The sequence below is a fragment of the Vombatus ursinus genome, unplaced genomic scaffold (genome assembly GCF_900497805.2).
Source record: "Vombatus ursinus unplaced genomic scaffold, bare-nosed wombat genome assembly UNPS02014768.1, whole genome shotgun sequence".
NCBI lineage: Eukaryota > Metazoa > Chordata > Mammalia > Diprotodontia > Vombatidae > Vombatus > Vombatus ursinus.
Window position 1 is genome coordinate 22358362 of NW_020954546.1, and position 16038 is coordinate 22374399.

General features: G+C 49.9%; 1 protein-coding gene across 5 annotated transcripts in view; it reads left to right on the forward strand.

Moving 5' to 3' along the window:
* The window catches only part of SMG6 (SMG6, nonsense mediated mRNA decay factor), a 172823-nt gene that overhangs the window by 76021 nt on the left and 80764 nt on the right, over window positions 1–16038 (forward strand). For all 5 annotated transcript variants that reach the window (XM_027862547.1, XM_027862546.1, XM_027862545.1 and 2 more), the window contains 2 exons: window positions 8317–8433; window positions 9377–9545. In XM_027862547.1, the coding sequence (XP_027718348.1) occupies window positions 8317–8433; window positions 9377–9545 (286 nt within the window). The remainder of the gene's footprint in view (window positions 1–8316; window positions 8434–9376; window positions 9546–16038) is intronic.

The window sequence follows — 16038 nt, forward strand, 5'->3', positions numbered from 1 at the left end:
ACGTGTGTGTGTGTGTGTGTGTGTGTGTGTGTGTGTGTGTGTGTGTGTGTGTGTAAGAGAGAGAGAGAGAAAGAGAGACAGAGAGAGACTGTTTCCATCAGTAAACATGTATTAAGGGCCTACTGTGTACCCAGGCACTGTGCTGCATGCTGGGAATTCAACAAAAGGTAAAACATGGTCCCTGTTGTCAAGGAGCTCACAGTATGAGGGAAAAAAATATGCAGACAACTGTGTACACGCAAGATATATTCAGGAAAAATTGGAAATAATCAACAGATGGAAGGCACTGGACTGAAGGGGGATTGGGAAGAGTTTCTAGTAGAAGATTGGATCTTAACTGAGCCTTGAAGGAAGAGAAGAGGAAGAAGAGGACTGCAGCCATGAGGGACAGCCCGTGAAAATGCCTGGAGTTGGGAAAAGGATTGTTCTCTTGAAGGAACACCAGAGAGGCCGGCGTTACTGGTTTGCAGAGTGTGTAAGAGGTGTATAAGCTGTCAGAATACTAGAAAGATGGAGGGAGGGGTATATTGTGAGTGTCAAACAGAGGATTTTATATTTTATCTTGGAGGGATAAGGAGTCACTGAGTAGGGGGGCCAGTGGTGACATAGTCAGACCTTCACTTTACGAAGGTCACTTTGAAAACTGAGAGGTGGTTGGACTGGAAAGACTGGGGAGAGCCTTAAGGCTATTGCAATCGTCCAGACATGAGGGCCCTGTCCCAGAGTGGTGGCAGTATCAGAGGAGGGAAGGGGACACATTCAAGAGATGTCACGAAAGTTAAAGTCAGCAGGCTTTGGCAATAGCTGGGGTATAAGGTGAATGATACCCAGGTTTGGAGCCTGGGTGACTAGGAAGATGGTGTTGCCCTCAACAGTAACAGGAATGTTTTTTTGGGAGGGTATTGGAGGGTGAAGTGGAATATAATGAGTTCTGCTTTGGACATGTTGAGTTTAAGATGTTTATAGCACGTCTCATTAGAGATGTCTAACAGGCAGTTGGAGATGGGATACTGAAGGTCAGTGGGAAGGTCAGGACAAGATCAGTATATTTGAGAATCGTTAGTGTAGAGATAGCAATTAAATCCATGGGAACTGATCCCGAAATGAAATAGTGTGGTGGAAGAAGAGGGCTCAGGCCAGAGCCCTGAGCGTGGGACTTGGATGAGGATCCAGCAGAGGGGAGGAGGTGAGAGGAATCAACACATACTGTCAGGCCAAGGAGGAGGGCTCAGGCAAGGCTATTGGAGGTGGCCGTGCATGAGCCTTTGCTCTCCTCGGGAGGGCAGGGGGTGCCCTTGAGTCACCTGGCTCTGACCTGGCTCCCCAGCTTTGTTCATTTCCCACCGGCCTCCACACCTTCCTACCTCCTTGCCTCAGCCCATGCTCCTCCACCTTGAACAGCTTCCCTTTACCCCATCCTTCCCGTTCGGCCTAGTGTTGTAGAAACAGTGCAGTCTCTGAGTTCAAATCCAGCCCTTGCACCTCTGGGCCTCATTTCCCTTCTCTTTAAAATGAGATAGCTAGATTAGATGGCTTTCTAAGTCTCCTGAGCTCATTGTTTTATCCTGTGGTCCTTCGGATGCCTGGTTTCCTTAAAAACCAGGTCCATTCTCATTCTGGACATGACTGTAGGATCCTCTCAGGCCAACTCAAAGGCTGCTGCTTTCCTGAAACCTTGCTGAGCCCCCACAGCTCTACAACATTTCTCCTTTTTATGAACTCCCATAGCACTGTGTAATTTTTTATATTGCTTGTCACAGTCCACCCTATATTAGAATCGTTTGTGTATGTTAGCTCCTGGCTTAATTGCTCGTGGTGTCCCACACATAATCAGGTACACAGGATATATTTGTAGCAGGGAAGGAGGCCAGGTTCTTCCCTAAGACTTGGAGTGGGAAATTTTCCTAACTCTTCAGCAAGTCTGTGTCTTGTTAAGAGAGGCCTAGACTAGAGAAGGGCAAAGTTATCTAATTCTGGAGACTCTTAAAGAATTAGTAGGCATAGTAAGAGGAGCCATCGGGAGGAAATGCCATTTCCACATGCCTCTTTTCTCCCTCGATACTGCAGTGCGCATACAGGAACGTAATCCAGAAGTTCCAGTTGTGGCCTGAGGCGTTCTGCACTGATGCTTTGCCTAGCTGTACTCGAGTGGTTCCTGGTTTAACTGTGTGTGTGTCTGCGTGTTTGTGTGTGTCTGTGTGTGTGGAATAGCTCTGCTTTTGCTCTGAGTTTTGGTTCATTTCTGATTTGTGTGCAGCCACTGCTTCTGCTGTCGCCTCCTCCTTCTTCATCTCCTCCTTCAGCCAGCTGCTGCCTCAGGGAGCCCTGGGGATTGGGCAGCAGCTGGATGAGTCTCTCATTGCCCACTTCCTGTAGCCAGGGAGGTTTGGGTGGGTTGCTCAGCAGCTCTGCCAGCCCTTTGTCTGACTGGTGGCTGACTCATAAGGAAAGCACTCTTGTGTCTGAGAGATAAGAGCTAGTAAATCACCTCCAGGTGGTGTTAGTTTGAGGGTAACTGACCACTCTGCCCTCCCTTTGGGAGGTGAGGGCTGGGGAGGGACTCAGTGACTAAGTTTTGTTGTCTGCATTTTTCTCCAGTTGTTAACAAAGCAGCTGAGCCACCCCTGCCTTCCCTTCATCAGAGGCTCAGGTCATTCCTAGTGTACTCGGAGTCCCTTTTCATCCTTTCAGTGTCTGATCTGGGCCAGCCTTTCATTTACCTGTGTCTCATTCCCCAGTGAGGAAGCCACTGCTACAGGACAGGAAGGTGGAGGGAGCATTGTTCAATTTGCTTATTGGTGTTGGAATCTGAAAAAACAAACAAACAAACATTGTCTGGCCCTGCAATTTCGTTGGTTTAGGGAGCTTCTGGTAAGGAAACTCCTTCTGCCATTGCTCGTTAGAGGAGGTGGGGAGCGCTGGGAGGGACATTTAAGGATGTGCCCAAAGACGCCCAGTATGTCAGAAGTGAGTCTTCCTGACTTGAAGGCGGCTCTCTGTTTCCTGTGACTTGATCCAGGCCTGCTTCTCACCCTGCTGTGAACCATCGTACCTGTCCTAGGAGTGGCTGGAGAGGCCCGGCTGTGCTCCTGCCCCCAGTACAGCCGAGGGCACGGGGGCAGATGGGGCAGGTTTCTTATTGGCCCTGCTCAATTCCCCTCTTCCTGTTTCCTGCAGAGGAGGTCTTGCCAGCCTGGAGCTGTCAGGCCCAGCTTTGCTTTGGCAGCACTGTTGTGCACACACTGGTGGGAGAGGGGATGTGTTTATCACTTTTCCTGGAGATTATCTGTTTAAGCACTTCTCTGACAGTTACAATAACAAGGGCTGTGTGCTGTGTTTCCCAGCAGAAGGACACTCACTGTTGAAAGATGTATAGCACTAATTAGAAATACATAACATCCGGCCACATGGCAGCCTTCTCCCGGCCCCTCCATTTCCTGATTTCATACAACTTTGACGACAGTTGGTTTATGTTTTCCATGAATGTAATGTTCTCAGAAAAACGAGTCTCCTGTTACACAGGAGTGAGATACTCATCCCCTCTGCAGGTAACATGTTGGCTGTAGCGAGCCATGGAGTGATGATCACCTGCCCTTCTCAGAGTATGTGGGAAGAAACAGAATTGAGTTGATATCTCAGGTGACTTCCTTCTAGGAAGGGAGTGTTTCCATCCCTTCTCTTTTGCCAAGTCCATCCCCTCAGACTCTGGAAAAGGCTAGTTTTGGAAATAAGGGGAAAGGCCACTTAGCAGTGTTAATGAGTTCCTCAGCTCTGGGTCAGGCTGCTGCTACCTGAACTCAGAGCAAAAAGGAACTCAGGCAAATACCAAGGCAAACAGGGCCTCATCCTCCCACCCCCTGCAGGAGGCTGCCTTTCCCTGAAGGCCAGTCCAGTTCTGATTCAGTCATGAAGGTAGACTAGGTGAGTGTTCTTTAGTGTGATGTCAGATCTCTGATCCCTTCCAAGGGCCTTGGAATAAGGTGCTGTTTGCATAGGTGGCTGCTAAGATGAATTCCTTTTGAGGGGAGCTTCCTGTAGCCCCTGCCCCCCAGCCTGCTGCAGAGTGATTAATAATATAGTAACATGCCCTGTTTTGGTTGTCTTCTTGATAGAGTTGTCACAATTTCTGTAAGGTTAGAAGGGAGCAAGCCCTTCACAGTCCTCTCTCTCCAGCATCATAGGACATGAGTCCTTCGCATTTTGTGATGCAGCCATACTAGCCTTCTTTCTGTTCCTTACACATGACACCTCGTCCCTTATCTTCTCATCCGTCGTGCCCGGAATGCACTTTGGTAAACCTCCTCCTCCTTATGGAAGAGCTGCTCTCTTCTGTCAGGATGAAGTTTTAGCACCTGAAGCCTTTCCTCATCCACTCAAGGGCCAGTGTCATCTCACTCAACCCGATTTATATTGATTTGTGTTTATTTTGTTGGAATTTATCTGAGATATTCTTAGACCATGCCTCCTTGTCCCCTCTCTTTAGAATGTAGCATGACAGCTGGGATTATTTCATTCTTTGCACCTCAGCATACTATATGCCAGCAGTGCCTGACATGTAGTATGCCCTTAATAAGTACTAACGATTGATTAGGCAACTGAAGCCTCCTATATGTATTGTCTTCTCCTAGGAGAATGCCAGCGCTTTGAAAACAGGGACTGTCTTGCTTTTCAGTTTGTATCCCCAGCACTTAGCATAGTGCTTTGCTCATAGTAAGCTCTTATTAAATTTTAATTCATTCATCCATCCATCCATTCATTCATGCTTGCATTCATTTTAAAGAGAAGGCACTCTAGGTCTCTTATCCAATTAAGGGAAGGGCCAGGACTAGAAACTGTATTCTTAGTAAGTTATGTGATCCACTTGACTTGGATCCAAAGAGAGACTTTAGCTTCCCTCTCTAATCACCTGGAATGGCCCAGATACAAGAGGAAGGGAGTGAGCTGCTGCTGAGGGTACAGTAGATATAAAGCATGGTAAGCTATCTTTGGGCCCAAGACAGAATTGTTCTCTATCTACTTCTCCCCATTTTTCATTGGCAAAGACTTAGTAAGGAAGGGCTAACAGAAGTGGCTGCCATGATGGGAAACTGTGAGTCCCATCATTGCCCCTTTGCTATCAAGTGGTGACAACCCCTGTTGGTTCTCCTGCTTTGAGCCACAGCATCAGCTTAAAGTAGGAGTTTGTTGAGTCTGGCTTCCAGGCCCTGAGCTGCCATTTGTCATGAAACAGAAATGGGCCTGGTGACAAGTAACCTCCCATTGCCACCACATTTCTTCACCCCAGTAGATGAAAGGGCCTACACAAAGAACTGCCCTGTGGTCCTCTGAGCTTTAGCCGCCCCTGGAGCCAGGGCTCCTTCATCCTTCCTAAATTCCCTCATATGGGGTGCTACATGCATGGCTGGTCTGAGCATCATGTGCCTGACTGGCGAGAGGGACGTGAAGGGGAGAGGGAGCCTCAGACAACACGGACTCTGCTGCTTCTGTCTGTCCCACCTTTTGGTTTTCTTTCCTTTAGGCTTCATGGCCTGTCTGAGAAAGGCCAGCTGGCTGGTAGCCCCTGGCAGGAGCCTGCTCTCTGGCAGTGTGGCAACCCACAGGAAGGGGTAGAGGACAGAAGCGGCCCTTTTTCCCTGGGATTGCTTTTGCAGTGTTTCCATCGATCTTGTTCGCTGTCCTTCATTTGCCCCCCTAAGTTGGTCTTTGGATATCGATATTGTGTCCCTGTTGGAGCAGCTAGGTGGTGCATTGGATAGAGGGCTGGACCTGGAGTCAGGAAGACCTGAGTTCAAATCAGATACTGGCTGTGTGACTCTGGGCACGTCACTTACCCTTGTTTGCCTCAGTTTCCTCATTGGTAAAATCAACTGGAGAAGAAAATGGTAAACCCCTCCAGTATCTTTGCCACAGAAACCCCAAATGAGGTCACACAGAGTCAGACACAACTGAAATGACTGAATAACATCAACATTATGTCCCGGGCACAGGTGGAAGAATCCTTGCTAATGGGGTTAGGGTTTTATTGGGGTAATTATAGGACTAATGACTTACTCTAATCATACCAGTAATTGACACTTTCTCGCTACCTACCTCACCTAGTGCTTACACATCCGCTCTCAGTTGGGCAGCCGTTGGATGAGTACTGAAACCAGTGAGCGTAGTGCAGATTTCTAGGTACAAAGGCGTAACAAAGGGTTGGTGCCATTCCTTCTCCTGTTGAAACCAGAGGGATGTTAATAGCAGAGATATTAGGGAGCTTGGGTCTGCCTAAGGAGGGAAAGACTTTATGCTGCGAGAGAGATCCAGTGCAGCCAAATGAATGTGATCAAATTGGGAGACTAAAGACCTTTCCAGTACCACAGTGTAAGACCCAGCACTTTCTGGCCTTCTATCCAGAATTTGGAAGAAATGGAAATTCGGGATTCATTGATGAGCCTCTGGACTCTCATTCCTTTGGGAAATTTCAGCAGAAACAACAAGCCTGCAACGCAAGACGGGGTTTGGGAGGTCCCCAGCACCTCGCATAGTTGCCACTTTGAATTTGTTCTCTTAGAGCCACCTGTAGGTGTGGCCATCGTGAGGCTCAGCTGTAGTTAGCCTTGGAGGACTTAGGCAATAGGTTTTATGCACAGAGAAATGGAAGGAAAGGGGTGAAAAATTAGGAGCTCCTTTCCCTTCCCCACAGCCTCAGAATTGAATCCTCTTATCAGTCAGCGGCCAGGAAGGGCTGTGTTCTCTGACCTGGAATATTTGGGGAACTACAGTGGTGATGTCTTAGCTGTGGCCTCAGGAGAGCTATGCCCACATTGAAAAACTGACTTGGGCGTTAGCTAAGCAAGAGCTCTATGCTTCCTTCATTCCTAGAATGAAGACCAGTGGCCCTTCAGGGGCTCTGTCATCCTCACCCTCCTCTCTTGCTTAGGCTGTCTTGGTATCTCTTCCTGTTTCCTGAGACTGGAATCCAGGTGGTCACTGCCTTCTAGGCTAGGTTAGTGATGAAGGGAGCCCAAACTGGGTGCAGGAAAACATTGCCCTCTGCTCAGGAAATGGTGATGTGCAGCTGAGCTCCCAAAGCCCATCCCATTAAGGCCAGCAGGGGTTACGCCTTTCCCTGCGGTCCTAGTTCACAGAGCCCTCCTCCCCTTTCTCCAATTCCTGAGAAAGCACTAGAGAGAGCTCCCTGGCAGTGGGTCTCCAGAAGCTCTTCCCCTTACCTCTCCTGTAGCCTGTTCTCTGCCACTCCCAGAGCCCTCAGAAGTGGTTTGGGCTTTGGCTGTGGCTGCTCTGATCAGATCTGCTTTGCTTCCATAGGGAGGAGATAGAGGAGGGCCTTGCTCGGAATAGCTGTGCTTGTGTGGCATCTTCCTGAACAACTGCTTCAATTAAGCTCCATTGATGAGCTCTTGTGTGACTGGCAAATTGACAAAAGGTGCCTCCCCTTGGCTGTTTAGGTTGAAATGCCAGCGGGGATGGAGTTTGAATGTGCCGCTGATTCTCCTTTGAGTACTTGGGAGATTTTAAAAATTCTGTTCCATAGCAGATTTGAGTTGGGTCAGCTGCTACCAGGTTACAGGTCTGGCCCCCGGCTCATTTCTGTATGTGTTACGTGGCCCCTTCCTGAAGGAAGAAGGTTGAGGACTGTCTTTGTTAATCACCATTCCCCCGGGGACACAGAGGGATCTAGTAGAATTGGAATAAGAGGGATTTGCAAATGTCTAGGGGTCACATACCCCCCCTTACCCCCAACAAAATAACTCTAGCTGTCGGACTGGCCTGCCTCCTTTCACTGGTCTGGAGTTAGAGTTGAGGTTTGGAAAAGAGAAGAGGGGCTTATAATCAGAAGCCAGGTTTACGTGTTTGGTCTTAGGAGACGGGATGAAAAGTGACTGTGAGACTCTGTCATCTGTGTCCTGAGGAGCAGCACTCCCTAATGAAAGTACAGTGAGAGAAGGAAGGTTAAGATAAGAAGCGTCTAGTGACCCACAAAGGAAATCTCCACACCTTCCCCTACCCCCATCTCAGTCCTTGAACACCTTTGCAACAGAAAAACTGATTCCATGTTCCTTGATGACTTGTTGCTATGGCCTCTCAGTGGTAGGAGCCAGCCTGGGGATGCTGCAGGCCCAGACCCAGCCAGACCAGCTGAGTGAGGATCCGCAGTCCCCAGAAGTATAGTCTTTCATCTCCTTCCTCAGCCCAGAGAAGCCAGCGTAGTGAGATGGGCACAGCCTAACTGGCCCCAGTCTTGTGTGGGTGAGTGGAGATGGTAGAGTGACAGGACCCGAGATGATGATATGTGTCGTCGTCTTTCTTTAGATTGTTTCTCAGAGGAATGTCGCTCTGTGATCCAGGAACAAGCTACAGCTCTGGGCTTGGCCATGTTCTCCCTGCTAGTGCGGCGCTGCACCTACTTGCTAAAGGAATCTGCTAAAGGTATGCAGATGAGGGGCCCCCTAACTGGTGGGATTTCTGGTTGCCCAAGCCCTTGCCCAGACAGGCCTCAGAGCCCTCCTTCCCTTTTGTCTTAGTATTTATTTCCTCCGTCTACCTTTTATTCTCACCCTGTCGTTTCCACCGTTTTTACCCCCTCTACAGATCCCCTTTCCTGTAAGCTATTGTCTCCTTTCTTTCTCAGCCTTTTAGGAATTAGGGTTTGGGCTTTACATATGGGATACGTAAGCAGGTAACATAGAATTCTTTGAATGCTGGAATATGTTCTCTTTTTGCCCACAATTGATATTGATTTCCATATGTTCATTTATTCACTTTAGGTATTGAAAGTAGCTCCCAGGCTCTCACTTTTTGTTCAGTACATTGTGAGTGCTCTAGGTGCCTTGGCCCAGGAGTCTTGCATTCATTGGGCAGGGCTACAGGTCCATTTGTCTCTGGGGACGGGGAGAATTCCATGCCCTTTTAAGTTGAACCTAGGCCAATGCTAGGCCTTCCTTACTGGTCTGCTACAGGCGCATTTAAAGGATGGCTGTAGATAAATTGTTTGTTAAGTAGTATCCCTCTAGGTCAGCTTTCCAGATGCCACCGGTTTCCACCTGGGCCTTCTTCAGTGCCAGAGGGGAGCATCTGTTTTGGGCCAGAAGCCAAGGTGGAAGCCTATGCCTGGCCACACTATCCTCGGCCACCAAGGAGACAGGGAGCGCTCTCAGGATCGGGGGCGGGGCGGGGGGCCTGGTGCACTGGTTCTCTCTCTGTCCTGCTTTTCAGAATCCTCTTAGGTGCTGGTGGTTTCCCATTGCCTGCAAGCCCAGCTGCCCTATGGACTTGGTCTCCCTCCGCTAAGAACTTGCTGCTGTCCCAGCACCCCAAGCCCCACCTGGGGCCACAGCAACATAGGCCAAGCTCTCACCCTTTGCCTCTGCAGCTCAGCCGTCCTCCTGTGAGGACGAGGAAGACCAGGACGATATCAAGGTGTCAGCCTTCCTCCCTGACCTGAAAGAACTGTTGCCCAGCGTGAAAGTGTGGTCAGACTGGATGCTTGGTTACCCGGACACCTGGAACCCTCCACCCACATCCCTTGATGTGCCCACACAGTGAGTACATCTGCGCCCTCCCCTCGCATTGCTGCCCCTTGCCCGATTTCCCTGCTCTCCCTGCTCCCTCGCCTTGGACTCGGGCTTGCCTTTCCCTTAATGTCCTCCTTGTTTCCCTGTGTTTTGGGTTGTGCTTCTGCCTCAGTACTGTCCCCACTCCGCCTATCTCACTAACCCTTCTGAGCTGGGCTCTCTCGTGGTGACATCCCTTGACTCTTTCTGGCCAGACTTCTGGAGCCCATTAGACAGAATGGATGCCTGGGTCCTGTCTGGGGTGGCTCGTATCATCTGCTGTCTCCTGTGTGGGCTGCACAAGGACTTCAGCTGCTGCTGAGGGACATTCTGCTGGGCTCTCTGGGGCTGGCCATTTTCTCACAGGCTTGTGAGGGACCTACATCAGGAGAATCCTCAGTAGACAGACCTGCCCAGCATTACTTGATCTGTCTGTATGGAATTCCTGGCCTGAAACTTCCCCCTGAATCTTGCCCTTCGTCCCCTTACTCCTCACTTGAGCTGTGCCCCCTCCTACAACAACAGGCTTCACTTTCCTCCAAGTTTCCCGTCTGTGTGGGTGGTGGCCACAGCAGTGAGCAGCTCTCAGCATCCCTCCTGAAAGTTCTCCGTCAGCTGCCAGAATGTGTTCCAGGCTCAGGCTCGGTGAGCCAGGGCTCAGTCTTGAGCTGGGCGGCTGGGACTGCAACAAAGGAGCTGACAGTTCTGGCTGGGGAGTAGCTAGTTTCCCAGCGGCACTCCCCAAAGGGTTAATGTTTTCTGTCTCAGACTTTTCAGGCCATTAATCTATAATGCGGACTAGGCAATTTGCTCAGTTTTGGAAAGAAAAGGACGAGGAAGGGCCAAGATCTCCAAGTGTCTGAAGCTGATGCTGAGCATGCGCTGTTCTCCTTCCCTCCCCTCTGGGGCCTGTAGCCTCTCCTGGGCTGCCAGGAGGTCAGGCCTATAAGTACTGTTCCCCCAGGCACAGTGCACACATCCCCATCCACATCCACCAGGGCCGAGGGCCATCAGGCCTGTTTCTGTCCTCTTTTACTGCCTGCCTCCCTCGTTCCCTCCCTCCAGTTGGCTTTTGTTTGGCTGAGGAAATGGAAAGCTCACACAGGAAATGCTGGGCCTCATTTGCTTGGGGTGCAGAGTCTGTTTTCTGTTTGGATGCTACAGTCCGTGGCCCACTGCCGGCTTGTGTGAGCTGCTGCCCATCTTTGGGCAATGGCTCAAACTGCAGCCAGGCACGTGGTTCTGGCCATAGCCATCCCCGGCCCTGCCGGCAGAACTGAAGCGGGGCGGGGCGCGGCTCCACTCTCTGGCTGAGTCTGCCCAGCCCTCTTGGGTCCTTCTCTTTCCCCCACTGGGAGAGCAGATCTGATCAGTCAGATGCTTGGACCCATGTTGCCCAAGAGACCAGCCCCTGTAACCCTGGGCATCCCATCTCTCTCCTGTGGGCAGACCAGGCTAGGGAGAGGTCACTGGGTTGTGGGAAACTCAAGTCTCTCTTTGCACTTAAAACATCTTTCTGCCTCTTCCCTGTTAGTAAGTCCAGCTGGCAGAGACTTGGGGGTGCCAGATCAGGGTGAAGGGGTAGCTCTGCTGTCCTGGCGCCTATGTAGAAGGCTGCTAAGCAGCCTCATCTGCCACGGGCCTAGAGGGTGCATGGAGTCAGTCTGAACCAGGCGTCAGTGTCCAACAGGATGGACCCAGGTCGGACAGTCCCGTCGGGCTTAGCTTATCTCCATCCTGAGTTATGGCCCACCCCTACCCAAACAAAGAGTGGGCAGCTCAAAAACAGTTCTGCTTCCCTATTTCAGGACTTCCGGGTATCAAGCCTTTTATCAAAAGGATGCTAAAGCTTTCACAGTTATCCCTTTTACCCAACAAACCTAGCTGCAGCATACCCTTTTCTCCTGAGTTGCAAGGAATTGCATCACCCAAACATCTCTTTAGGTAGCAAGACTTTTTCAACTATATTGGCATTCTTATAGGAATGGCAAATGGCTTTCTTTCATCATCTTTCTTTTACATGCTTTTATTATTTTCTTTGCAATCTTGTTGACCTGTCCTGTTGGGACACACCACCTTTCTCCCATCCCTGAGATGTCCTGAATTACGGCTTCTTGTCCTTCGTGACAGTGTAGTTCCTAACATATCCCTCAACAATGTACTTTGTCCTTCATTGGATCCCATTTTCTTTCTGTATTTAGGTCTCACTATGTCAACTTCAATAGGTGTCAAATGACTAAAACACCACCTCAATTTTTGCTTTTATTTTCCAGAGAAATTGCACATTTGATCCCCTTCACTTCTTTTTTTTTTTTTTTTTTTTTTTTTTTTTTTTTTTTTTTTTTTTTTTTGGTGAGGCAGTTGGGCTTAAGTGACTTGCCTAGAGTCACACAGCTAGTAAGTCTCTATCCACTGCGCCACCTGGCTGCCCCTTCCTTCGCTTCTTTAGAGTCCTTGGCCACTTCACATTCCATCAGGCCATGCCTGCTGGTCCTGGGTAGGACCTTACCAACTCTAATAACCCCTGGCTGGTTCGTGCCTTTTGGCGTACTGAGACACAAGTTGACATTTGGCTACTTTTTCCTGAGGCCACTTGGAGGTCAGTAGGCAGAACCTTAGGGGCTTTCTTAGCAGCCCCTGTTCAGATGACATACCTCCTCTCACTTCCCCTCCTGGAGATGCTGACTCCCCTATCGCTGAGTCTTTTTAGGAATTGTCGGCAGCAGGATGTTATAAAGACTTGGAGATTTGGGTCTGTTGGTAATTCTTTGTAGAGAATCATTGCAGCCTGTGAGAAGCTTTGTTCTTCAGGATGAAGGCCTTCACATATTTCAGAGCAGCAGCCCCACAGACTGGAGGGGTGCTCCACTTTGTGAAGTCAAAGCTTCTTCCTCTGCCCCTCCCTGCCGGGTCTTCTGGTAGGAAGAAAAGACTGGCACTCCCACTTTGCCAAGTGAGCAAATGGAAAGTTGTGAGGGGCAGCCCTGAGTAATGGCAGAGCAGAGTTAAAGGCTTCCAAGAGCTCAAGCAGGGGGACCCATTCCGTCCCAGAGTCTCAGAAGTTAGACCAGTGGGACAGCTCACCTCCCTCTGTGGCCTTGAGTGCGGCCAAATCCTCCTTTAGTCTTGATCTCTGCTTCTCAGTAAGTGAAAGAGTCAGGGGACTTTGAGAATGTCCAAACTCAGCCCAGCTGTGGCAGTTGGTTTATTGCTTTCAGCTGGTACTTGAACCCAGGTCCTGGTCTTGGAGTCTTTCCCAGGTTTAATCCCCAGAGCTTTCTCTGCAGCTGTATGACACTGCGCTGACCCCGAATGAGGATAGGAAAATAGAACCAGTGCCAAGCCAGAGTCTCTTTTTCATTTGGAGTCTGGCTGTCTGCCCATGACCAGGGTTACATAATGGGAAACATAGCTGGGGCTCTGGAGAGCCCGCGTTTCACCAGGCTGCCCAGACCTTCGCATTCTGATGCTATATATCTTCCTAATTGTAACTCAGATACATTTATCACTCTGTTGGATTCAAGTCCCCTTAAATTTAAAAAAAAAAAAATCAAAATTCCTGGCCTTGCTGCTTTTCCATGGCTTACAGATAAAGTTGCAGAGCATTCTGGGAGAAGGTATATGAGGAGGCCAGGAGCTAGGAGACTGTCATGCTGGGTCAGGATTGAGAGAACGTTGGGAGAAAGAGGATTTAGGGAGGGAGCCCCAGGTGCCAAGCTGATCGCCTTGGGGCACTGACTTCCTGGGACCAGTGGATGATGAGGAAGATAAGTCATGGAGGGCATGCCTGCTTACCAAGACAGCCGACTGAGATTGAGACCGGTTCACACACCCGTGTAAAAGTGCACACGGACATGTGTGTGCACACACATACGAGGGCAGCTCTTAGCTAAGGGATACCCATCCAGGACTCTAGGGCCTGAGAAGGCATTTGGGGGGTCATCAAGTGACCGCCCATCAGCACTTCCCTCAAGGAAGTCTTGGTGACTGTGGGAAGCCCCTTGGCTGCCCTGGCTCCCCACCCAGTCTCCTTGGCTCCACGTTGGGGCGTCAGAGCAGCCTGGCACCAGGGGGTTCCTCTTCCTCAGAATGCTAAGTAAGGAGACATGGGAGGAAACTCCTCCCCTCCCCATTCCCCCAGTTCTCCCCAAGAACTTCTTGTGAGGGGAGGGGGCATTGGCCTCTGTCTTCAGTCTGACCCCGCAGGGTATAGATGACTCCAGGGGAAGGACTCCCCAGCTCCAGGCTCAGGTTATTTGGGTCCAACAAGTGCTTAACCTCGAAGATGTGTCAGAATGCTTACAATCACTGAAAGCTGGGAGAGGTAAGAGCCATGAGAATAGCCTCTTGGGGGTAACCCTAGGCTCTGTTCCTGCCTTAGAGACACTGGGGTCCCAGGGGCACTGCTTTTTTTCCAAACGCTCAGCACTGATGGGTTTAACACACTAGAGGGATGTGACAGAGACTAAGGAGACCAGTGGCTCAAGGAGGCTGGAGTCCAGTGATTCTCTCACCTGTAGATTTCGACGCCCCAGGAAAGAGGGGGTCTGGTGCCTGTGAAATTCTGGAACCCATGATTGTTTTGAGTGGTTGACATCTCTGCTTGGGGTCAGGGCCGTGGAAGTTCCTCATACCCTGGCAAAAGCTGTACTTTTAGAGCAGTGCTGGTTGGCTGTTGACCATTTGGGGGGTTTGCCCCGTTGGGCAATGTTGGTTTTATGTTGGCAGTTTGACAGTGTCTTTATCAAGTTCAAAACTGATATGTTTTTATAAGTTGAAATAGACCACTAACTTCATACCATTAAAAAAAATATCACAAAGAAAAAAACTCTTGGCCCAGAAGGATGTTAGCCTATCAGCCCTCTCTTTAACTTAACTCAGGGAGTAGTGTTTCCTTTTCACATCATTGTGGCACCTGGGTGACATGCTTTCTCTACTGCTGAGGCCTTGAAAGAGAGATGCCAGGACAACTAAGTGCACGGAGCCCTCCTGACCACAGGCTCTTGGGGAACAGACCTGGGAGCTGGCAAGTTGTTTCCATGTGGAGGCACTTCTAATTCTTCTTCTAGATTGCACTTCATTCTGTCCTTGCTATACCTGCAGACCTCCTGGTGTTTCCTCTGCAGCCTGGGGCTTAGGTAGCCTTTTGGAGGGTTTCAAGTACAAGGATTTTAGTTTTTCCCATACCTAGGACCTTGTGCCTCTCCCCTCCATGACTTTAGCCTATGAGGGTTCCCCCCCACCCCAGGCTTCTCTCTGCCTGGGTCCTGTGCTGGCTCAGCCGTATTTCCAGCTCTCCTCACCCCAGGAACCAAAAGACCCAACTCGTTTCCCATCTGTATTACTTCTCTGATCTTCTATGGCTCTGAAACACAATGCAGGGCTTCTTCTCACTCAGCTCTTTCCGGGTTTGTTCTGCAGCTGTGGAGTTTGAATGTTAGTGTTTAAACAAGCTGGTATTACACAGGAAATGGCCACCTCCACAGGCCCCTGCAGGCTTGTAACATGGGGTCATTGTGCTTGATATTAATCACCAGTCAAAATGGTGGTGTGTGTGTGAGTGCTCAGTGCTACCTTGGGTTTACCAGAAAGATGGACAGAGCCCTGTGAGGGCAGAGATACCTTTGAGCGTTCCCTTCCCCCATGGAATGCCCTGTCCAAGGTGGGGCCTTGGTCAGATCCTGCCTGACCTCTCACCTACAAAACTGACAGAGCTTTCTCTGTTCAAGTCAAGAAGGTGATTGTTATTATCATAATAATAAGCCTCACACCTTGTTATTAAAAAGCATTTTGTACAGGGTAACTTAGGTTAGAAACGCCCCCTCCGAAATATAAAAGCCCCCCAGAGTCCAAGGTCTCTCAGTGCCTTTGACTAAAGCTGCTTTTCTGATTACTGTGTGCAGAACTAACCTCAGCCTGAAGGGTTAATCTGATCCCTGAGTCAATATCCCCCAAACAACAAGCCAAGAGTGTATGTTGGTCCATTTGTGTGAAATGTGTTTCCCCAATCACCTGGGCCGGGCTGGGCTGCATTGTATCGGCCGGCAGCTGCTCTGCACTCAAACTGACAGCTCCATTAAACCTTGGAATTCTGAGGCAATAAAAAGTAAATTAACTCTTATTTTTTTCCTGTCCTGGTGGAGTAAGTGAATGTGTGTCTGTGGGGAGGTGGTCAAGCCCTGGTTCTGCGCGTATGCTTGTAGCTTCCAGCCTTTGGCCTCCCCCTCCTGAGCTGGGGCCTGGTGCTCTGGCTCCAGGGAGGAGCCCACTGTCTTGCTATGTGGTGTGTGCCCCCCGGGTGGGCAGCTGGGCCACTCTGGGAATCATGGACTCAGAGTTAACAGTGATGTCAGAGGGCGTCCATTACATTTTCTATCTGAATAGGAACTCATCCCTAACAAGGGACTGGGAGGGGGGGGTGCCTGCTCTGGAACTCCTGACCTGCAAAGCATCCTGGGAATTCTGCTCTGACTCATGGGTG